This window comes from Oncorhynchus keta, chromosome 8, assembly GCF_023373465.1.
Source record: "Oncorhynchus keta strain PuntledgeMale-10-30-2019 chromosome 8, Oket_V2, whole genome shotgun sequence".
In the NCBI taxonomy this organism is placed as follows: Eukaryota; Metazoa; Chordata; class Actinopteri; order Salmoniformes; family Salmonidae; genus Oncorhynchus; species Oncorhynchus keta.
In genome coordinates, this window is record NC_068428.1 from 22,574,428 (window position 1) to 22,600,043 (window position 25,616).

The following is a 25,616-nucleotide window of genomic DNA, read 5'->3' on the forward strand; positions in this document are numbered from 1 at the left end:
CCTAGTCCCCATCAGCACTTTATCCTACTATCAATATCAGGAAATAAAGAGCTTTTAAATCTTTCCATGGCTGTGCGTGTGCGCGTATGGTCTCCCAAAGCCTTATCCATCTGCTACTTCAACAGAACTGCTACTCACTCCCCTGCGTGAGATTGATTGCCCTCTGCTACGTGTACATCTTTAAAATGTGTGTGTGTCTGAAGTCGACCATGTGAACTGGAGTGGAGCTGGAGCGGAGCGTGCCCAATTTGACTGGAGCGTGATTCCCAAAGGATGGAGCCTCAAGACCGCTCCAATTTCACTCCAGTAGTGCTCACTTCACGAGCTCAGGCATGCCCACCCCAGCTCGCATTTGTAGTCTACTTGTGTGCTGCTATGGCTCCTTGCTTTAGCTACTGACAGAGTTCGCTAAATATTTTCAAAGAGAAACTGATAAAACACACAGGTGCTAAATCAAGGTGACTTACAAAGATGAGGACCAAGAGCAAGAGAGGGAGTGCAGTGATGTAGTGTCCACAACTAAAGAATCATTGTGGAATCTGAAAAGACACTCATCAAATGTTATTTGTCACAAGCGCCGAATGCAACTGGTGTAGACTAGAGGTCGACCGATTAATCGGAATGGCTGATTAATTAGGGCCGATTTCAAGTTTTCATTACCCTCGGAGATCTGTACTTTTGGACGGTTACTTTGCCGAGATATATATATATATATATATAAACACCTTTATTTAACTAGGCAAGTCAGTTAACTTCTTATGGCTGGGGGCAGTATTGAGTAGCTTGGATGAAGAAGTTGCCCAAACTAAATGGACTGCTCCTCAGTCTCAGTTGCTAATATATGCATATTATTATTAGTATTGAATAGAAAACTCTAAAGTTTCCAAAACTGTCAAAATATTGTCTGTGAGTATAACAGAACTGATATTGCAGGTGAAGCCCTGAGGAAAAATCAAACCAGGAAATGGCTTCTATTTTGAAAACTCCATGTTCCATAGCCTGCCTTTGCTCCATTTAAAGGGATATCAACCAGATTCCTTTTCATACTGCTTCCTCAAGGTGTCAGTCTTTAGACATAGTTTCAGGCTTTTATTTAGAAAAATGAGCGAGAACATTGCGTCATTGTATGGCTAGGTGCCAGCAGCGTTTTGTATGCGTAACAGAGTTTGGGCTGCCATTGCCTTTCCCTCTCCTACTGATAAAGATAGTTGCGGTCGATATATTATCAATTATATATTTTAAAAACAACCTGAGGATTGATTATAAAAAACGTTTGACATGTTTCTGTGGACATTATGGAAACTATATGGAATTTGTCTGCGTTGTTGTGACCACTCTTTCCTGTGAATTTCTGAACATAATGCGCCAAACAAACTGAGGTATTTTGGATATAAAAATCATCTTTATGGAACAAAAGGAACATTTATTGTGTAACTGGGAGTCTCGTGAGTGAAAACATCCGAAGATCAAAGGTAAACGATTAATTTGATTGCTTTTCTGATTTTCGTGACAAAGCTACTTAATGCTAAGTGTACATAATGTTTTGTCGAGCGATCGATAAACTTACACAAACGCTTGTATTGCTTTCGCTGTAAAGCATATTATCAAAATCTGACACGACAGGTGGATTAACAAAAGGCTAAGCTGTGTTTTCCTATATTGCACTTGTGATTTCATGAATATAAATATTTTTAGTAACATTGTTTGAATGTGGCGCGATGCAATTCAGCGGTTGTTGATGACAATTATCCCGTTAATGGGATTGCAGCCATAACAAGTTAACAACACATTTTCAATGACGGCCTAGGAATGGTGGGTTAACTGCCTTGTTCAGGGGCAGAACGACAGATTTTTACCGTGTCAGCTCAGACTTGGAGTAGTTATTCCCCTTGCTCTGCATGGGTAACGCTGCTTCGAGGGTGGCCCAAAAAAACTGATCTCTGAAATGTTTAGTTAATTTTTGTTCTATTATCTGTATAACAACATAATAGATTTTGGTCCAATAGGCCTGGCCCATTCACACGTTCAAGGAGCTTTCCGTTTTGATTAGGTTTTGCCTAAACGTTTGCCTAAAAACCTTTAGGCCTACGTATAATTATTATAATTTTTTTTCCTTCCTCCGCATCTCTGCCCAGAAAAAGGGTGTTTAGCATCCCCAGTGGCTCTGCCAGTGTAGAGAGTATATTCTCCACTGCTTGCCTGCTCTCCAGACACCATTGCATGACCATGAAGCCACAGACTGGCCAAACTCGTGTTTCTAAAGATGAATTCAAAAAAGGCACTAAGTCATTTTTTTGTTTAACTTGTATTTAATTCTAAGTCACAGCGTACAGTATATGCACAATTTATAGAATTATTTAATACAATGAAATGTTGTTTAAATGCTGTGCGCTTTAGGTCCCTACCAGCCTATTGTGTCGCACTCGCAAATGCTTCAATGTATTTCTTTGCAGGCTATAGCCTTGAAAGAATAGACAGACAATTTATTTTCGTTCCTTAGGCTCCCTATCTGGCTCCTGACCAATTTAGAGTGTTTATATGTGGTTTAATATGACATGTAGCCAATTTGAAATGATGTTTGCATCTTACAAATGCTCACATGGTGTGTGTGTGTGTGTGTGTGTGTGTGTGTGTGTGTGTGTGTGTGTGTGTGTGTGTGTGTGTGTGTGTGTGTGTGTGTGTGTGTGTGTGTGGCAGGCCCATGTCCTGAGAAGTATCGTGACCAAATGACATCATCACACACTCCCTACCTACTGTGCTCAGCACGCTTCACTGTGCATACTGCAAAGATAATCCAGCACATTATTGTATGCTACATGCACAGCAATCATATACACACTCTGTACTCTGCTCACCATGATGGTTAAAAGCGGGGAGCCTTCAGGGCCATTACATAAGGGGGAGGGGGTAGAGAGAGAGACACACACACACCACTTGCTATTTTTATCAGCACAGAGAGCAACCAAACGTCACTAAATCTACAGCCCCACCCAGACACAGACCAAGTAGAGGAGAGTATAATGGTCTGTAGCTCCAGTCTCTGTTAAAGTCATTAATAGGAAATAGAGACAGAGTACCATTGAGTGCCACTCAGGCCACACAGACAGACACAGAAACAAGAGAGCCTCCGTCACCGTTTGACATAGACATCCGTGTGACTTTTGACATTAATCGATCAAAGTCTGCTGCTGGAAAAACTTGTGTTATGGCGTTACACCCACTGCTGTTGTGGATAAAGCGTTACTTGTCTAACAGAACACAGAGGGTGTTCTTTAATGGAAGTCTCTCAAATATAATCCAGTCTTTTTTCAATTTTTACTAATGACATGCCACTGACTTTGAGTAGAGCCAGAGTGTCTATGTATGCGGATGACTCAACACTATACACGTCAGCTACTACAGCGACTGAAATGACTGCAACACTCAAAGAGCTGCAGTTAGTTTCTGAGTGGGTGGCAAGGAATAAGTTACCCAATATCTCTAAAACTAAAAGCATTGTATTTGGAACAAAACTCACTAAACCCTTAAACCTCAACTAAATAAAATGTGGAAATTGAGCAAGTTCAGATGACTAAACTGCTTGAAGTAACCCTAGATTGTAAACAGTCATGGTCAAAATATATTGATGCAGTAGTAGCTAAGATATACTTATCCCTGTCTATAATAAAGCGATGCTCTGCCTTCTTAACAACACTATCAACAAGGCAGGTCCTACAGGCCCTGGATTTGTCGCACCTTGCCTACTGTTCAGTCGTGTGGTCAGGTGACACAAAAAAAGGACTTACCCAATTGCAATTGGCAGCACGGCTGGCCCTTGGATGTTCACAGAGAGCTAATATTAATAATATGCATGGCAATCTCTCCTGGCTGAATGTTGCGGAGAGAATCTTCATCACTACTTTTATTTCTGAGAGGTATTGACATGTTGAATGGGCCGAGCTGTCTGTCTAAACTACTGGCACACAACTCGGACACCATGCATACCCAACAAGAGGTCTTTTCACAGTCCCCAAGTCCAGAACATACTATGGGAGGCACACAGGACTACATGGAACTCTATTCCACATCAAGTAACTGACGCAAGCAGTACAATTAGATATTTTAAAAAAACTAATGGAACAGAGGGGACTGTGAAGCAACACAAACATTGCAGCACACACGGGTTTAGTGCTGTAGATATGTGGTAGAGTAGGAGCCTGAGGGCACCCAGTGTGTTGTGAAATCTGTGAATTCATTGTAATGTTTTTAAAATGGTATAAACTGCCTTAATTGTGCTGGACCCCAGTAAGAGTAGCTGCTGCTTTGGTAGCAGCTAATGGGGATCCATAATAAATGCAACATACTATCACTAGCAGACATTTCCACTGCCAAACACACACACACACACCCCGATCGTAAAGAAGATCACGGAACATACTGCACACCTCCAATTCATTGAACGTGTCAAATGCTGTGTGGGTGAGAGAAAACATGCTGGATGAGCACAGCTGAACACGACACAATATCATTAGGCTATATGTACGTCATTCATCATACCTCAGTTAAACTATGTACCTTCGGACCTGCATGAACATGATCAATACAGATCTATAGTGTACAGTAATGCACTGAACTGAATGTGAGCTCAAAGACTCGGCATGTGGCATTCATACCACAGCTGAATGAATGGCAGCATATTGAAGCACTAATGGAAATAATGAAAAACATCCTGTATTAGCTAAATTAACAGTGGATAGCCATTCATTTAGCTAATGGACCAACATCAATACAGTGATTTATCTCAATAAACAACAGCCTCCTGGAACATGACAACCTCCACACACACACACGTCAATAGCCAGTGTGTGTGGTTGAACGGCAAAATTATATATTAGCAGTACAGCTAGTAGGGCATGGAAATTGCCAGGGACGTAAAGATTCAATATTATCATGATACGATATGTATTGTGATTCTCATGATTCTATATTCCCCCGCTACTCTCTCCTCTTCCATCCTATCATCTCTTCCCTCTGCTCAAACCTTCTCCAACCTATCTCCTGATTCTGCCTCCTCAACCCTCCTCTCCTCCCTTTCTGCATCCTTTGACTCTCTATGTCCCCTATCCTCCAGGCCGGCTCGGTCCTCCCCTCCCGCTCCGTGGCTCGACGACTCATTGCGAGCTCACAGAACAGGGCTCCGGGCAGCCGAGCGGAAATGGAGGAAAACTCGCCTCCCTGCGGACCTGGCATCCTTTCACTCCCTCCTCTCTACATTTTCCTCCTCTGTCTCTGCTGCTAAAGCCACTTTCTACCACTCTAAATTCCAAGCATCTGCCTCTAACCCTAGGAAGCTCTTTGCCACCTTCTCCTCCCTCCTGAATCCTCCTCCCCCTCCCCCACCCTCCACCCTCTCTGCAGATGACTTCATCAACCATTTTGAAAAGAAGGTCGACGACATCAGATCCTCGTTTGCTAAGTCAAACGACACCGCTGGTTCTGCTCACACTGCCCTACCCTGTGCTCTGACCTCTTTCTCCCCTCTCTCTCCAGATTAAATCTCGCGTCTTGTGACGGCCGGCCGCCCAACAACCTGCCCGCTCGACCCTATCCCCTCCTCTCTTCTCCAGACCATTTCCGGAGACCTTCTCCCTTACCTCACCTCGCTCATCAACTCATCCCTGACCGCTGGCTACGTCCCTTCCGTCTTCAAGAGAGCGAGAGTTGCACCCCTTCTGAAAAAACCTACACTCGATCCCTCCGATGTCAACAACTACAGACCAGTATCCCTTCTTTCTTTTCTCTCCAAAACTCTTGAACGTGTCGTCCTTGGCCAGCTCTCCCGCTATCTCTCTCAGAATGACATTCTTGATCCAAATCAGTCAGGTTTCAAGACTAGTCATTCAACTGAGACTGCTCTTCTCTGTATCACGGAGGCGCTCCGCACTGCTAAAGCTAACTCTCTCTCCTCTGCTCTCATCCTTCTAGACCTATCGGCTGCCTTCGATACTGTGAACCATCAGATCCTCCTCTCCACCCTCTCCGAGTTGGGCATCTCCGGCGCGGCCCACGCTTGGATTGCGTCCTACCTGACAGGTCGCTCGGCGAGAATCTGTCTCCTCACCATGCGCTCTCACCACTGGTGTCCCCCAGGGCTCTGTTCTAGGCCCTCTCCTATTCTCGCTATACACGAAGTCACTTGGCTCTGTCATAACCTCACATGGTCTCTCCTATCATTGCTATGCAGACGACACACAATTAATCTTCTCCTTTCCCCCTTCTGATGACCAGGTGGCGAATCGCATCTCTGCATGTCTGGCAGACATATCAGTGTGGATGACGGATCACCACCTCAAGCTGAACCTCGGCAAGACGGAGCTGCTCTTCCTCCCGGGAAGGACTGCCCGTTCCATGATCTCGCCATCACGGTTGACAACTCCATTGTGTCCTCCTCCCAGAGCGCTAAGAACCTTGGCGTGATCCTGGACAACACCCTGTCGTTCTCAACTAACATCAAGGCGGTGGCCCGTTCCTGTAGGTTCATGCTCTACAACATCCGCAGAGTACGACCCTGCCTCACACAGGAAGCGGCGCAGGTCCTAATCCAGGCACTTGTCATCTCCCGTCTGGATTACTGCAACTCGCTGTTGGCTGGGCTCCCTGCCTGTGCCATTAAACCCCTACAACTCATCCAGAACGCCGCAGCCCGTCTGGTGTTCAACCTTCCCAAGTTCTCTCACGTCACCCCGCTCCTCCGCTCTCTCCACTGGCTTCCAGTTGAAGCTCGCATCCGCTACAAGACCATGGTGCTTGCCTACGGAGCTGTGAGGGGAACGGCACCTCAGTACCTCCAGGCTCTGATCAGGCCCTACACCCAAACAAGGGCACTGCGTTCATCCACCTCTGGCCTGCTCGCCTCCCTACCACTGAGGAAGTACAGTTCCCGCTCAGCCCAGTCAAAACTGTTCGCTGCTCTGGCCCCCCAATGGTGGAACAAACTCCCTCACGACGCCAGGACAGCGGAGTCAATCACCACCTTCCGGAGACACCTGAAACCCAACCCCACCTCTTTAAGGAATACCTAGGATAGGATAAAGTAATCCTTCTCACCCCCCTTAAAAGATGTAGATGCACTATTGTAAAGTGGCTGTTCCACTGGATGTCATAAGGTGAATGCACCAATTTGTAAGTCGCTCTGGATAAGAGCGTCTGCTAAATGACTTAAATGTAATGTAAATGTATATGTATCGCAATTCGATACTGCGATTTTATTGCGATTCGATGTTCCAAACACATTGCTCACCATGTCTGTTGCAGAGGGACAAGAGAGCATGAGAAAACAAGTTGTATTCATCAGTCAGGGAAACACATAAAAGTGCAAACTATTTAAAAAGAAGATGGAGAACAAGCTCTAGGATGAATAATACCAGAGTTTTGGCGCAGGTCCAGCAGACTAGCGCTAGCTAGCGCTCATATACATATATATTTGAGTTATTTCTTTATTCGATTTTTTTTAATCAATACTTGGAGTCAAAGTACCAATATAATATTGTCCAAAAAGAATATTGCGATAGGTAACTATGCATTTTTTCCCTGATCATTCAGCAGGGTTGACTGTGTTAGGCTATTACACACACACATGTATTAGGCTAGTGCATTAAGAGTGTGTATCACACACACACATGTATTAGCCTAGTGCAATAACAGTGTGTATTACACACACATATTGATGTGCCCACATAAACATGTCCATATACCATAGAGGACCAGCAGACGTATACAACTTCAGGGACAGTATAAGAAGATGACGATAAGCAGCAACTTATAGTTCACCTAGAATGTACATGATCAGACACAGCTGAACACCTCTTCAGTACCACCACAACACTACAGTTAATGCTATTAGAATACCATATTTTATACGGTTCCATATGCATACAAGTCACATACTAGTCTACATGCATAAAATATCATACAGACTGTCCAGAGCAGTGACCATCACTGGGAAGATAAGAAACCATGGATTTTAGAGAACGTAGGAAAACTGGCTCAACGGAGGATGATTTACATTGCGCAGGAGCACACACAGAGAGAGAGAAAGATACTTAGCATTCTTACCATACATCGATCACGATGCTGACGCGTTTCACTATCTGCCTGCAGCTTCTCTGATGCGGTCACGGATAGTCACACGCACACACACACACTGCTGTGCAAACAAGACACCGAAAAATACACAGTGTTCTTTGGGATTAATACATATGTGCACGGTCATATACACACAGTCTTGTAGGCACACAAGCTTGCTCCCTGCAATAAAAATGCACACACACATACGCATGTAAGAGAAGGCTGACAGACAGCATCAGCGAGAAGCGTGTTGCGATGACCTTGGATTTTCCCGTTTGCGCTCCCAATCGCTCAGTCTCAAGAGAATGACGCTGATTCACACACGCACACACACCTCCCATCCAATCACAATTCACACACGAGAGGGAAAGAGAGAGAGAGAGGGGTGGGGGAGGGACAGCTCTGCACCTACAGGGGCTGTGAGGAAGAAACCCTCCACCCACTCACTCTTCATCTCCCTTGCTCTCCCTCGCTCCACCCTCTGCCTGCATCACCCCCCCCAATCCACCATCAGTCTTCCCATTTCCTCATTTACAGAAACCCAGCATAAAACCCCAAAGAGCAAGCAATGCAAATGTAGAAGCAACACAGATAGTTTATTATTGAACATGCAACTCCTGTAATGATGCCGCTAGTAAAACGTCCTTTTCAAACATTTACCAAAACGCAATTCTCAGGAAAACACAGCTGTAAACAGAACACCTAACGCGAGCGGTCCTGGGATAGAGATGAACATCTCCATTAGAAAATCCCTTAGGGATTTCATAGCAACAATTAGGATGGGTTGCTAATATGACTAGGATTGTGCCTTTGGCTTCTGGACAACGTAAGAAAGTTTATATGAAAACCAATCAATTTTATTTTTAGAATAATTGCTTCCACGTTTCTATGGTTGGATTTTGACTAGACTACTTTGAAGCAAGGTAAGACAGGCCTCATAATTTGAAGTAAAGTAAAAGCGTTCAGGTTTCAGACAATTATACTGCCTCAAGCTGACATTGTAGTGGTTGGTGAATCGCTGACTTCCTGCCTATCATTGTCTATAACACATGGCGCTCTTTAATTACGAGTTCAGATAGAGAAATAAAAATAGTAGCACTTTTTAAATTGTGGCCATCAAAACAGTAAACACGGGATTGCATTTAGAATTGTTATTTGTTGCGCATTGACTGGGCTTATAAAAGCACGTTTCACTCAATTACCAGCTTTTTGAGGAGTTACTCTCACGCTGTCTGACATGTGGTAGGCTATTTCGCTCCTCAAACTAGGCTCTGCATGCTGTGCGTGTGTGATTAACAAAATACATGAAGACAAGTGATGCACGATATATCGGTGAAAATGTCAAAATCGGATGATATTAGCTAAAAATGCCAACATCAGTATCGGCCGATGTCAAGTTTAATGCCCCGATGTGCAAAACCAATGTCAAAGCTGACGTGCATACCTATATAACGGCACAAAATTTTGCGCTGTGTGTGCAACACAGCATTCCTAACCTAGCCCACAATGTCTGCTGTGTGGATCGAGCAGTCAACAAGTCGAGGGGTCATTTGAAAGAGGAACAAAATTTCAGCGAGCCAACTCAAAGGTGAAATCGATTAAAGCCAAGATAATGGAATACATTGAGCTTGACAATCTACCGTTCTCTGTCGTGGGTGATGTTGGCTTTCCCCGACTGGTCGAGCCCCGGTACACACCACCAAGTGCGCTGTGTTTCAGATGTTGCCCTACCGGAGTTACACAGTAATAGTGTCACTGCTATTAGCTTCATGACATACAGTGGGGGGTATTTAGTCAGCCACCAATTGTGTAAGTTCTCCCACTTAAAAAGATGAGAGAGGCCTGTAATTTTCATCATAGGTACACTTCAACTATGACAGACAAAATGAGAAAAAAATCCAGAAAATCACATTGTAGGATTTTTTATGAATTTATTTGCAAATGATGGTGGAAAATAAGTATTTGGTCAATAACAAAAGTTTCTCAATACTTTGTTATATACCCTTTGTTGTCAATGACAGAGGTCAAACGTTTCCTGTAAGTCTACAAAAGGTTTTCACACACTGTTGCTGGTATTTTGGCCCATTCCTCCATGCAGATCTCCTCTAGAGCAGTGATGTTTTGGAGCTGTTGCTGGGCAACACGTAGTTTCAACTCCCTCCAAAGATTTTCTATGGGGTTGAGATCTGGAGACTGGCTAGGGCCACTCCAGGACCTTGAAATGCTTCTTATGAAGCCACTCCTTCGTTGCCCGGGCGGTGTGTTTGGGATCATTGTCATGCTGAAAGACCCAGCCACGGTTCATCTTCAATGCCCTTGCTGATGGAAGGAGGTTTTCACTCAAAATCTCACGATACATGGCCCCATTCATTCTTTCCTTTACACGGATCAGTCGTCCTGGTCCCTTTGCAGAAAAACAGCCCCAAAGCAGGATGTTTCCACCCCCATGCATCACAGTAGGTATGGTGTTCTTTGGATGCAACTCAGCATTCTTTGTCCTCCAAACACAACGAGTTGAGTTTTTACCAAAAAGTAATATTTTGGTTTCATCTGACCATATTACATTCTCCCAATCTTCTTCTGGATCATCCAAATGCTCTCTAGCAAACTTCAGACAGGCCTGGACATGTACTGGCTTAAGCAGGGGGACACGTCTGGCACTGCAGGATTTGAGTCCCTGGCGGCGTAGTGTGTTACTGATGGGAGGTTGTGTTACTTTGGTCCCAGCTCTCTGCAGGTCATTCACTAGGTCCCCCCGTGTGGTTCTGGGATTTTTGCTCACCGTTCTTGTGATCATTTTGACCCCACGGAGTGAGAACTTGAGTGGAGCCCCAGATCGAAGGAGATTATCAGTGGTCTTGTATGTCTTCCATTTCCTAATAATTGCTCCCACAGTTGATTTCTTCAAACCAAGCTGCTTACCTATTGCAGATTCAGTCTTCCCAGCCTGGTGCAGGTCTACAATTTTGTTTCTGGTGTTTTTTGACAGCTCTTTGGTCTTGGCCATAGTGGAGTTTGGAGTGTGACTGTTTGAGGTTGTGGACAGGTGTCTTTTGTACTGATAACAAGTTCAAACAAGTGCCATTAATACAGGTAACAAGTGGAGGACAGAGGAGCCTCTTAAAGAAGAAGTTACAGGTCTGTGAGAGCCAGAAATCTTGCTTGTTTGTAGGTGACCAAATACTTATTTTCCACCATAATTTGCAAATAAATTCATAAAAAATCCTATAATGTGATTTTCTGGATTTTTTTCTCATTTTGTCTGTCATAGTTGAAGTGTACCTATGATGAAAATTACAGGCCTCTCATCTTTTTAAGTGGGAGAACTTGCACAATTGGTGGCTGACTAAATACTTTTTTGCCCCACTGTACATACTAAGGAATTCCATTTGGGTTTTTGCGTGTCAAAAAATAAACAGTAGCACTGTCAAAGCTGTACAAAAAAAGTCTGCAAAAAAGCAACACCGGCCACGAACGATGTGTTTATAATACTGCGTTGGTAATAAAGCATAATTTGTTTGACCGCAACTCCTGGGGTAGCTAGCTTTAGCTTGGTACCTAGCTAGCACCAATATAACCAGCCTGAAAACAATGACCAGTAGAACCTGCAGTCATTTTCATTATTCTTAGTAATGATTTAGGAATCCTGCAATGATTTAGGAATACGTAAATACCAACAAAATGACTTTTTCGTCAGTGTGGTATAACCTTAATTTAACTAGGCAAGTCAGTTAAGAACAAATTCCTATTTACAATGATGGCCCGGACGAAGCTGGGCCAATTGTGCGCCGCACTATGGGACTCCCAATCACGGCCGGATGTGATACAGCCTGGATTCAAACCAGGGACTGTAGTGACGCCTCTTGCACTGAGATGCAGTGCCTTAGACCGCTGGGTCCGTGTGTGTGTTAACTATACTAGAATGCTTAAAAGGCCATTAAAATTGTGAATAGCGGTATCGTTTTTTTTGGCAAGGCTATCGGTCAAAAACGTCATATTGGTGCATCACTAATGAGGACTAATGAAAAAACACTTTCGCCAATTTAATTCCCCTAAATTATGAAAATTAACCTATAGACCGATAAGCATGACCAATCAAATGTATTTTGGGCAGTTAACCGATTAACATGCTTTTTACATTTATATCACAAACCATTTTTTAAAAAATCAATATGATGAAAGTGGCCATTTTAAGCCTTTGAAGACCTACAGCATAGTCCTCATAGTGTGCCCTCAAATATGGAGTGTCTAGATTCTGAAATACAATTTTTCAAATACATTAGTATGAATGTCTCAAAACGATCCTTTTTGATATTTTTTTTTTACATGATATTGTTTGAAACAATATACTCTTCAGACACACAACATTTCCAGAGTTGCTCTCTGGTTCTTTTAATGATATGACCCATTTTTCTTTTACATAGAAATGTATATTATAGGTTATAAACCGATCACAGCCCTGCTTTAGGATTGTACATTCAGCAAACCACCAGCATTGGGAGTTCCCTTTGAATCCATTTACCATTCACTGTGTTGGTGGTGCTCATAAAATGGATCAGAACTTCAAAATTAGCAGAGCACCCACTATGGAAATGTGATGTACTTGTAGAGTATACTGTTCCAAACAATACGTCTTAAGATGAACAGATTCAAAAAGGGTAATTGAGATATTAATATTGTACTTGATTTTTTTTTTTTTTACTGCACAGGTAAACAAGTGTGAGTGTGGAAAAATTATGAGCCACAGTGAAACAAAAAGACAGTTGTAGGAAGAGAGAAGTGGGAAGAAACTAGAGGAACAGAGAAACAGACACAGAGAGTGCGAGGTGGAGATGGGACATCTTACCCCTGCCAACGCGATGATCCAGGAGGAAACGACAGTCCAGTGTCAGCCTCCGAGAGGCCGGGACATCGGGCACAGGCAGGGGCATGGTGGGTACACACACACACACCGGCTCACACACACTCAAGCACACAGCTAGTCTCTCACACACAGAAGCAAATTCTCGCGCAAAAACACACACTGATACGCTGGAACACATAGGCTAGGCTATATAAAATTAAGTTCCAATGACAAGACAAAAAAAATGTGCTCTAGTCTTGCATACAAATCAGTCCTGTCGTAAATCTACACAACCGCTCAGAGCCTCAAACAAGCCTGTAGTGCCACTGACAACACTAACTAAAGACGGTTCATTTCTTAACACAGAAACACACATATCCATAACCCACCTTGTCAAATCCTTAACACATGGATTGACCACTAACAACACGCCCTTCACACATACGCACCAGCTTAAACCTCAGCAACAAAACACCACACACACACACACCCTCCATACAGCTCCAACCAATGTGAAGAATTTCACAGACACACACTCACACAGCCCTTATGGCCTCTGCCGAAGACAACTTGTGTCTCCCTCAGTCTCTCTGTCCTGTGTTTCTTCTTCAGCTAGTGGAGGAGCTAACAGAACAGCCTGGGTGCCTTGGCTTTCAGTGCACTATGAGATTAGCGATTAGCCCCTTCTATAGCTGCTCTGCCTCCCTTTCTATCCCTCTCTCATTAATAAACATCTCACTAACACAATGGGCTTCACTATCCACCCTCTGTCTCTCTGTGTGAGAAAGAGAGGGAGGGAGAGAGAGAGAACAAGCTGCATTGCTTGCTGTTTGGGGTTTTAGGATGGGTTTCTGTATAGCACTGTGACATCTGCTGATTAAAAAAACGAGGCCCTTTTACATTTAACTAGGCAAATCAGTTAAGAACAAATTATTATTTACAATGACGGCCTACAGGGGAAACGTGGGTTAACTGCCTTGTTCAGGGACAGAACGACATATGTTTACCTTGTCAGCTCGGGGATTCGAACTAGCAACCTTTTGGTTGGCCCAATGCTCTAACCACTGGGCTACCTGCCGCCCCTCGAATAAATACATTTGATTCAATTTGTAAATCGCTCTGGATAACAGCGTCTGCTAAATGACTTAAATGTAAATGTAAATGATTGACTGATCAGAGAGGCCGCCTTTCAACTACTTGGCGAGAGGTTTGACAGCAGACACCAACGCTGGGGAAACGTTGGTTTGACATATATTTTCATACACTGAACCTGGACACACTCAAGACACAATTACATACACACTAGTACACAGACAACTTATCACATAAGAGGGACAGGGGCACCTCCTTGAGTGATTCACTGAAGACTTTGATTAAGCAGCTCAGGGACTTTTCAGCCTCTGCAGCAGTTCAGCTTAGAAATGACCTCCACTGCATTCAGGATGCATAACCCTCTTGTGTACTACAGTATTAAAGCTATTGGGGAAATTGCAGATATTGCTTACCTGTCATATTCAATATTCGTCACCAGGCGTCGTTGTTCTCTACGAGCTGGTTCTGTCTAATCCAGTGTAGAGGTTTAGTTGGGAGAGACCCCCAAAGTAATGCTTTTCCGGGGGCAGACACAAAAGGAAAACCGCAGGATATCCTTAGGCCTGTGAAAAATGTTGTTAGGTTAGCTTGTAGCTAGGTTGTACAGTTGGCACATTAGGCAACTACTGTAAGGAAATTATTGTTAAACATTGGCTAGATGACAATCTGCCTTCTGTCTCTGTTCATAGGCTGTTTATACATGCAAATTCTCACTGATGAACTGTCAGCTAAGCTAGCTAACTGGTAACGTTAACCCATGTGTAGCAAGCTAGCATTTTAACAAGTAGGCTGGCCAGCTAGCTAGATTATGATGAACTATAACCAAACACTTTATTAGCTAGCTATCTGACAGCATATTCGCTTGTAAAACAATTAACGTGAGATAGCTAACACATATATTGACACATACGCTAGCTAGATGCTGCTAATAGCTAATCATTTCCCCTCTTAACACCAAGTAACTAGTTAATATCAAAGACAATACAGTAAGTTTGGAAACTCGGCTAATATTGTTAACGTCAATTTGCAAGCACCACGTTGTTTTAGCAGTAGTTTGCTTAGCTTGCCACAACAACAGCATTCACACATTTGGTTAGCTAGGTAACGTTAGCTATTTAATAACGTTAGCTGGTTAATAACGTTAGCTCGAGCTGGCTCATTGAATCACTCAAAGACAACTACAATTGTGAATGAAGAAGTGGTCGTAAACGCTCTTACAGTGGGTTGACTTGAGATCATGAAATTGATGATTCGCCGAAAAGTATCCCTAACTTGCTGTCCAGCTGCGTTGTCTATCTTGCTAGCTAGCTACCGTAATAAACCCCCCGTAGTCTGAATTTGAAGAAGGGTCCACCCAGTTCATCGTGTCAAAGTGTTCAGTCAGATTCTGTCCCGTCCTTTCCCCAAAACGCTACGCACGCTCGAGCTTACTGTACAAGAACAACGTGCACTTATTGGAGCAGTATCCTCGACATTCTTGACAGATGTTTTCAAGGCATAAATGGCTTTTTACAACAAAAGTGTAAGCTACATTGATAATAATGTAGATATTTAGCTAGCTGTATTATCCTGCAGCCTAACTAAGCATATTATTCGTTAGCTTTTTCTTGAACTTCTATAATTGTCTATCATAATATTTAGGATAAGAAAAATGCAATTGCTTTAGTTAATCTAATATGTATTTGGGCTGAACCAATAAAATGTGTATATGTCTGACTATGGAATGAATACTGAAGTACTGTATCTTCACTGGACCTTGGATGATGCACCACCTCACTAACGGTACAGTGATTGTTATTCCAGCTGGGGGCAGTAGTGGGTTCATCTGCTGCTACTGCTGCTGCCCTCTGCTTCTTCTTCTTTCGCTTAATAGCGTTTGCAACAATTATATGTTCATTCCGCCACAGGTGGAATGAACAGGTGGATAATAAGGATCCAAAAAGGAAAAAAATGCGTGGTAAAAATATCGAATACATTTTTTAAAAGTCCATACAAACGAAATGTTAATTCATCTAAATCAGCCTGCTTTTCAGTTTTAATCAGGTAATATTTGTGTTTTGGAGAAAATTACAGGGAGTAATTACCTGGAGACGGGAGTACAGTTTATTGTCGTTTAGTAAGAACATTTCGTGCCCTACAGCTCCCGGGCCAATAGCGCGCATGTGCACTTACATTTACATTACATTTAAGTCATTTAGCAGACGCTCTTATCCAGAGCGACTTACAATTAGGCGTTGTAACATAATACTGCCTTAATACATTACTGCTTAGTAACAGCATAGTAACTAATGCACTCCTCCCCCATAGATTTTAACTTCCAGAGAACAAGGGAAATACATTAGGGAAATACTAATGCAATATCTGAACAATGCATTCATAAGCATTTCTCAACTACTGGGTTGAAGCAGATTTTCCAGAGCCCAGCACAAATCCAGGGGATTATTCTACCTGGAAGATAGATTCTGTACTAATAACTAGCCCAGGTAATGTCCTTTTTCTTTCCTTTTATTCAAATGAAGGTTACATTTAAAAAAAAAAAAAAAAGTGTTTGTTTGTTTTACTGTTCATTACCTCCTGAAATAGCTCAATTCGCAGTTCAAGCTTTTGAGGTGCCCTTCGCTGTCGAACAGGATATCTCCGCTCCTCCTGGGCTTCCGGTGGTGGGCCAGGTTCGGGTGTAAGGTCAGGCTCTGTCTCCCCCGTATGTCCACAGTCAGGAGAATAGTCCTGGGGTGTCATTGTTGTTCTTGTTCTCTTGGCATGTCTCTGCTAGGGCGTTGGACCATAGCAGATGATCCACATGAACGTTGACATGGCGATGATCAACTTGGACTTGGTAAGTCAAGGGTCCTCTGCGTTGCAAGATTCCACAGGCACTTGGTGTGTCTTAAGTCACATACCATCACCCTCTCTCCCTCTTTGAAATCTCTGACTGTCTTTGTGTCTGTCATGAGCTTTCTTCTGCTATATCTGGTGCTTTGTCACACTGTTTGACGAGTCTGGGTTCAACAATGTCAGACGGGTACGTGGTTGAAATTTCAGAAAGAGTTCAGCTGGTGTACGTTCTGTTACTTTGTCTGGTGTGTTACGGTAAGTAAACAGGAAATGGGGAAGTCTTTGGTGGGTGGGCACAGACTGATCCCCGAGTCTAGTCCAGGCCTTCTTAAAGTTTTGCACGGCTCTCTCCGCTGCCCCGTTTGATGCCAGATGGTAAGGTGGTGACAGGATGTGCCTTACTCTGTTGTTCTTGAGAAACATTTTGAAATATTTCGCTGTGAAAGGTGGGCCTTCGTCCGAGACAAGCTCCTTGACTAGTCCAAAGTATGCGAACAGGTGTCTGAGAAGATTGACGATCTTCTCAGACACCTGAGAGGGACAAAAACGCTGGTTGACTTGACAAACAGACACACAGAGAACACAGGTATAAATGCACAGGGGATAATTGGGAAGATGGGCGACACCTGGAGGGGGGTGGAGACAATCACAAAGACAAGTGAAATAGATCAGGGTGTGACACTTGCTCTTTAGCAGATGCTGTTTTCAAGTCTTGAATACTTCTTCGTATTGTTTTATTTGAATTAGTACATTTGTTTTATTTACTCTTTCCACCAGATGATATAGTCCAGGCAAAAGCCAGTTGTTAGTTCTTAGGTTTTGAAGTCTTTAACCAAACAGCCTAGTATTTAATTATTTTTTTTATGTTTTTACACAGTCGTTCAATCTATTCATTCCACGTTGGTATGCTAAACAAATCATTGGCAACTAGCTAGCTAGCAAGCAGAGTTTCAATGATGACAAGAGACAAAAACTTCAATAAATTATGATTTAATAAATAATTTATAAATAGGCAACAAAAACATCAACAAATAATGATTTGATAAATAATGTATAAATAGGCAAAAACCAGCTGATTGTCAAGTTGATAAAGTTATGGAGAATGGCTAGGCTAATGTTACTTGGCTTTGCTAGTTAGCTAGCCAACTAACGTTAAATCTAACCCACAATCACGTCAAGCAGCTGAAATTAAATAAAACTACAGTATGTGCATTTTCATTTGTTTTACCTTTGTTTTTATGTTTTACCTTTGTTTTAATATATTGTCCTTTCTTTTAATATATTCAATATAATGATCCTAATAAATGTATTTGCCGTGCCCAGAGAAGCTGTCAGTCTTGTCACTTTCATACGCAAGGCACAGTGAAGATCAAAAAATGTATTGCAACATGTTGCACAGGTCAGACAGGCACACAGCGAGGGTACAAATCAAAGAGCTCGGCAAGATGCATGGGGATAATGCAATGTATAGATGATTTCAAAAGAATGCTGTAAGTACAGAATTTGTTTTGGTTTGCCAACCAGATAAACCAGCAATCTTGCTATAGAAATAGAACCTATAGAGTGGGAATCATCAACCAAACATTGCTCCCAGTGTTTGTATGATGTTTCCTATGCCACAGAGTGTTGTATCTGTTCTATGTGTTATATTTCTACCCTCACCATGGGGATCAGAGTGGTGACAGTGGGCCGTGGGAGAGCAGCCACATGCCAGAAGGAGCCCAGGCAGGAGTTTATAGCATATCTTCATTACTAACAAGCTCAGGTCTAAATCTGGCAACCAGCTCAGTCACAGCTGAGAACCTGCCCCCAGACAGTACCTGTCTCTAACGTGTGGTCCAAGCCTCGATGTCAGAGCACACACCATGTTGAGTTGTGACTGTTGGAACTTTGGTAGATGGAAGCAGCAGTCAGCAGATGATCCAGATTAGTATGAGTCTAGAGCTTTGGACAGTATTTGTTTTCTTGGGCATCATACTCTCGTTTTTTCAGGACTGAAAGAACATTGTTTTGCAATAAAATATCACATGAATGACCAGATTAGATTGTCCCTGCACCGACACTTTGATTCATTTTCTGAAATGGAATTGGCTCCACCTTATTAACTTCACCACACTTCATCCCCTATCCCCTCTCACCTTCTTTCCTCTCTACTCTTCTCAGGCGATGCCGCCCCACCCTTCCCTGACTCCTAACCCCTCGTGAGCTGAGAGGAGGAACACCCCAGACCTCCTGACAACTCCGATGGTGGAGGTCGGGTCACTTGGAGGTCATCATGGGGACCTTTGCAGAGACGTCGGGGGTGCAGCCCATGCTTTGGGAGCCGTCATGCATCACCACACATCTGTCCCCTGGGCTGCAGCGTAAACAGCTGATGTGGAAAAATGCTTTCAAACACATCATTAGCTAACAGGAGATAAATGAGCATGTGAACTTACATGACACGTACAAATCATCTCTCCTCCTACAATGAGTATTGTTGGCCATGTCTTAACTATAGACTCTTAGAATAAAAGGTGCTATCTAGGACCTAAAATGGTTCTTCAGCTGTTGCCATAGGATAACCCTTTTGGTTCCAGGTAGAACCAATGGAACCCAAAAGGGTCCTTCTATGGGGACAGCCAAAGAACCCTTTCGGAACACTTTTTTCTAAGAGTTCACATTCCTTGCTTCCTTCCTTTGTCTCATTTCCCTCTTGACCACTAATAGGTACAATGAAAGTAGTGTGTCTAGTAGTCATCATTATTTTAACCAAAGGGGCAGGTGGGACTTGATGCCTTTACATCATGGTACTCTCACATTTTCAGAAACTCATGTCAGATTAGAAGTCATGAAATGGGATCAGAACAACAATTGATCGATATTGTAAGTGTACAATAAGTGTTGATAGGTAGGGGTGGAGCCAGTGCGTAAGATCTTCGCCACCGACATCTACATTGATGAGATCAACCACCAGATCCGCAGGAAGGCCTCACGTGTGGACGTTGGTAATAGCTGTATCGCCTTAGAATGTGCCCCTTTCCGGTAGTGTTATCATTTTAATCTGTTACATTGATTTAGTAAAAATATGAACCTGTTTAACAAACCTAGAACCTTAAGACAAAAGATCTGTCTTATCAGCATAAACACGGTTCCCCGAAATGGGAATAGATTATCGTTTAAGAATACATTAATTTCTTGCTCAAATTCAATGGTGTTACCCAAACTTTAAAACCCAGCAACAGTAATCAGAAACTATCAAAGAATGTTTCCGATTCAACTATTCAGACCTCTGCTGCAAATTTCCCACTGCATCCCTTACAGATCGATATAGTCCAGTGAACACGACTAACTTTCACCAGCAGACTAAACATGGCATTAGTTGTCTATCCAAAAAACACCAATAACTAACAACATATTTCCATTTAAATTATTAGAAGGTGTAACCGATGCGAAATGGCTAGCTAGTTAGCGGTGGTGCGCACTAATAGCGTTTCAATCGGTGACTTCACTTGCGCTGAGACCTTGAAGTAGTGGTTCCCCTTGCTCTGCAAGGGCCGTGGCTTTTGTGGAGCGATGGGTAACGATGTGGGTAACGATGCTTCGAGGGTGACTGTTGTTTGTGTGCAGAGGGTCCCTGGTTCGAGCCCAGGTTGGGGTGAGGAGATGGACGGAAGCTATACTGTTACAAAGGCATTGTTTTCATTTCAGTCTACCCAAACAATATTAGTCTATATTTTTAATACCAACCTCTGCTTCACACTTATTAATTAAATGTCCATAACTTTAAAATTAACATGTATTGCGCCAAATAAAATACATCCATCAATTCATAAAGAAAAAATACATTTCGATGGGAGCTAATAGTTCACAATGAGCCTCTTTCTGTCCACAACATTAATCCATTGCTGTTGTAGCCTTGTATTATCATGCAATAATTAATACCCATACTTAGTTATCAACTATGATCATGGTCACAGATCTATCGCAATTGTCTATCCGCCATCATTAGAATTAATTAGATGTAGTAACTGTCCCTTCTGATTAGGCTGCAGGTAATAAAACGAACACACGCAATTTTTAACAAGCAAATATTCAGTTCATAACCATATCATTAATATTTGATTCAGGGATTTCAATTACAACATAATTCCTAGTAGACTATTCTATCATGCGATTAAAGAGTCGTTCAAAATCAAACTAAGCAAGCTGCAAAATCGTCCAGTTTATATCTTAAGTGTGTTCAGGTGTGTTTTCCACGCCCACTAATTGGCAACAACTGATCTTAATGAGTGCTTGTTTCCTTTGAAATGGATTTTAAAATTAACATCTTTGTATACGTAAAAAGACATGGCATGCTAGTTCCATCCTGGTGGAGCAGTGGATTAAATCCATGAATAGAGAACAAACAATTATAAATCCAAATCTCACTAATGCCGTGTCATAATAAAAAATGTATGTGTTTGCATGATTAATGACTAAGGAATTGATTTTCCATGTGTCTTATCTGTGCTTGTGGTTCAAGAAAGTGAACCCCAAATAAGCTGACAGTGTTATTAAAAGTCTTATTGAAACATTTAGTGAAAGTTTTAAGGAAGTTACTCAAAATTCAGAGCGTTAATACAACTTCAGAGGAACATTTTCAAGGAACCAGTGTAAAATGTTCCTAGAACCTCCCTGCAACCTTAAAATAAAAGTTCCCAGAACAGGCTAAATTTCCACTTCTGTTCTCAGAAAGTTACAACAACAAAAAATCAGTTTTACCAGTCAGGAAACATTTTGCTTCATTCCCACAACCAATGTGAAACCAAAAACATATGTTCCCACAACTTCCAAGGAACCAAATGTGCTAGCTTGGTAAATAATGATTACGGTGTAATAAGCTTAACTTTTACTAAGTCAATACTCATCCAATCAAGCCTCTCCACGTTTATTTCTAACCACCACTCAGGCATAGCTCATGGGCCTGTGGTTGCCAGGGTGATCAGCGCAACCAAGCCTCAGTATGACATCTGGGGACAACGGTGAACCTGGCGAGCGGCATGGACAGCACAGGCATGAGCGGCTGCATCCAGGTGCCTGAGGCCACACAAGGGATCCTGGCTACCTGGGGCTTCGTCCTGGAGCTGAGGGGACAGATCTACATTGAGGGGGTGTAGCTCTGTCCCCACCCTATACCCCACATTGTGCACTACTATTGTCCAGAGCCATATGAGGATATAGTATATAGTACTGTACACTTTAAGAGGAATTCAGCAAATTAAGGTATTGCTTTCTATTCCTTTTATTTGTGTTATTGTAAGTGAGTGAGCAGCAGGGGAAAGTCCAGACTTACTTCATCTACAGCAGTCACACCCAAAGGGTCAGTAACGGGACTGGGGGGGACGGTCAGGGGGGCAATCGGAGGGCAGGAGCACCCTGGCAGTGGTGGTGTTTGGCCTGGTACAGTCCAGGAAGAAGGAGAAGCAGAGAGTCCAACAGAGTGTTGTTCAGCTTAGCCCCTAACAGCGGACAGTGCTAGCAGAGGATTCTAGAGAGACCACCAAAGGCACTTCCTGTTTAGGGGGTCATGACTTCCTATGTTGTGAGTCGTCCAGCCCTGGCTCTAAACACCACTGTGGTGGATTAGCTGGTTGATCCTCAGAGAGAGAGAGAAGATATACTGTATGAGATACTGTATGTAGTGATTCTCGTGAGAGAAAACTGTACAGAACATGGGACCAAGTACCCCAAGGGATTAAAGTATTTTGTTGGGTCGGTTCAAGGGACACATTGGGTGTCATATTAAACATTATTCAGAGGACTTTCTCTTTGGCCCACAAGACTCCATCTTGTTTTGAACAGGAGGATCCACTGTCAGTCTTAGTTTTACTGAGTTTTAACAATCACCGTTAGGATGATAATAGATTTTTTTTGCCATATCTACATATGCAGTACATATTTGTTAAATGTGTTTTCATGTGTATTTCTTACCTGACTGAGGCCAACACAGTGCACTACTCTTATAGACATCACATCGGTGCAAGACAATTTGATTACTATAAGAATTCACTGTAAGAGGAGTGCATTGTATTTACTTACTGATGTCAAAAACCCTGCAGTTTACATGTTCAATTAGAGTCCAGACCTCTAAGCCTTGATAATAAATGCCTCACTTCATCACTTCATCACTGTACCAAGACTAACTGTGCAACCTATTTTGTATCATAGACTTTCATTCGCTGGATTAATTTAGTGTAAATCAGTGCATTCATTTTTGTAAATGATATACAATTTTGTAATGTTTTTATTACGATGTATAATATCATTGTTAATCGAGAGAACACATTGTTTAAATACATTGTTTGATCTGTGTAGTGATAATAATAAGTGTATTTTGCTACACATTGTGGTGAAGAGTAATTCCACGATAACAGAGTGATGCTGAGACTCCGATTTGTCCCTTTAAAATGTATGTCAAATAAAAATCAATGATTGCAAAGTTAAACAAACCATACAACTCTATGCAAAAGGACTACTTTTAAAAATTTCCACTGACATTTTTACAAAAATAAATTTACCTGAAGAACGGTGCAGATGCAAAGTTTAGTAACAGAATGCTGGTTTGTACTGTTGGTATCGTCATTCTGTTACCACATTTTCAGTGGAAATTGTTAAAAGTCTCACTTGTGCATAGAGTTGTATGGTTTGTTTTTGTTTGGGATACATTTTAAAGTGAAACATCTGAGTCTCAACATCACTCTATTAGTGTGTAATTGCCCTGAAGCTGATTTTATTTGGTTCTGTCAATGAGTGTTACCTCATTGGGCTTCCTTTACCTCTGTCGTGACTTGACTATCATTAATGTGATGGCTGCTATTTATTAAATAATGACCTACTACGTTTAATTATTACTAGATTAAATTAATCATGTAACAATTAACTCATTAGGAATTTGGGGCACAACGGGAACAGTTGTTTACCATGTTACTATCTCCCGATTTAAACTCTAAAGATGATCTAAATATCTCTTACATCAATAACAGTCAATTATGAATCATTACCTCATCAGTCTCATTCTGAACGTCACATCATCCTTGGATATCTGCATAAACCCTAACTTAAGTGATGAATCAGTGATACACAAATTGGCTTAATTATTTATTTACTGACTAACTAACTAAATAATCACACAGAAATACATAAACACACACACACACACACGGTATAGGTTATTGATTACTAACATAGTCCACTAGAGACCTGTTTTCATTGAATTATCAAAAGCATGACCATTTGGTTACGCAATGGAAAGGGAGGGATGGTAAGGAGAGGGGGAGACAAAAAGAGTCAACTTATCATATATACATTTGGAAGCTACGCTCACAGGAATATGAACATTTAGCACCCTAACAACTGCTCATTCGGATTAGAAATGCAATATAGATTTATGCGTAGATGTCTTTCTCTGTCGTCTCTCTGTTGAAACCATTCGATCCGTCTATGGGGAGTAGTTCAATGTCAGTCTCTGGTTGTCCACCAGAGGTCACAATGTCCTTCTTAGAATGGATACTTCAGGTGTTCCACACAGTGGTGAGCAGGACCTGTTCTTCCTTCTCGTCTCTGTCCTGGACTACTTTAGGTACCCAGCTGCAGACTGTGAATGTTTGGTCTTTACCTTCTTCTCTCGTCGAGAGTTTCAGAGGGTCTTACCATTTTCTAGTCTTGTAGTTTTAGCCATTTCAACATGTGGACCACGGCTTCACGTTCTCTGGTCTGTATTTAAAATCTCAGCGAGTCCTTTGAAGCACTCTGGCCTGAAATGTGGTTCCATCATGTTGACACGAACTCTGAGCTCACTTGGGTGTGGCTACTGACTGGGCACAAGTTTGCAAGAAGAACAATTCTCATTTAGAAGGCTAAAATCACATTGCTATCTTTAAAAAAATAGTGTGAATAGGTGTGGTCAACCAGGTATATCTCACAGCTTATACTAACCGTACTCTTTACAACAGAGTTGTCCTTTGTACCTCAGCAAGTTGCAGCAGAAACATTGTGGCCAGTTTCCCCATTCTGCAGATCCTGATTCCTTCTGGCTGATTTAGGGCGGGCAGAAGGGTGCGGTATTCAGCATTGTAGTGCATTTCCGGGCACAGAAATGTTCTGTTTCTGCCCCATTTCAGCACAGTCAGCAATGTCCTGAAGAGCCCAGATCAATTTAATTTTCATGAAAGGGGAAACACTTTCCTTTGGAGCTACTCAATGACCAACACGCAACAGCCTCCTATATAATATCCCTTAGGTTATTTGTTCCAGTGAATATTCTAGTCTGTGATTTATATTGTTTTTATGATTTACACTTCAATGTTTATTGTGTCTTGATATAATGTAATATGCCTCTGTTGATCCAGATGAGATATTGGGGAAGTGCGCCATCTAGTGGCAAATTATGTTTCTATTGTCTGCCATCACCATTCAGTACAAACAAACATAATTTAAAGCTAGAGTCCTTATTCAAACAATAAACAGAGCTGTGGATGTAATGACTGACCATTCATTATATTCAAATTGTAGTTTTAACCACGTTTTGAGGCCAGACAAATCCAATTGAACGGCCATCCAAATGGTAATTACAAGTCGGAAACTATCATCATGAACTCCCACTTCTCCCGCATCCTGACCTCTGACATCACGTCACCTTCTAAGGAAATTACCTCGATTACAGCCTTTCCAGGAGTTAAATGCAATAACAAAACATTATTTATAAAAAGCCATCTCTTCA

The 25,616-nt window shown here is 42.2% G+C and overlaps 1 protein-coding gene and 1 long non-coding RNA gene across 6 annotated transcripts in view; one reads left to right on the plus strand and one right to left on the minus strand.

Annotated features, from left to right (window-relative positions):
• Positions 1–15,469, minus strand: part of LOC118387017 (protein EFR3 homolog B) — a 64,393-nt gene extending 48,924 nt beyond the window's left edge. Inside the window, exons 1-2 of one of the 4 annotated variants that reach the window (XM_035775103.2) lie at positions 15,260–15,469; positions 14,455–14,604 (exon numbers count right to left, since the gene is read on the minus strand). In XM_035775103.2, the coding sequence (XP_035630996.2) occupies positions 14,455–14,461 (7 nt within the window). In that variant the 5' untranslated portion in view covers positions 14,462–14,604; positions 15,260–15,469. Of the gene's footprint in view, positions 1–8,094; positions 8,186–8,313; positions 8,439–12,952; positions 13,790–14,454; positions 14,605–15,259 lie in introns of those variants that run through there. The other 3 variants (XM_052523846.1, XM_052523847.1, XM_052523844.1) reach the window with 3 other exon arrangements.
• An 883-nt stretch (positions 15,470–16,352) lies between these two features.
• On the plus strand, positions 16,353–23,742 carry LOC118387018 (uncharacterized). 2 transcript variants are annotated; one of them, XR_008140868.1, is made up of 5 exons: positions 16,353–16,524; positions 16,625–16,723; positions 16,815–16,877; positions 19,040–19,900; positions 21,807–23,742. It is a non-coding gene; the product is annotated as an uncharacterized LOC118387018 (long non-coding RNA). The 2 variants fall into 2 exon arrangements; XR_004826330.2 differs by lacking the exon at positions 21,807–23,742 and having other exon boundaries at positions 19,040–21,326.
• Positions 23,743–25,616: the final 1,874 nt, after the last annotated feature.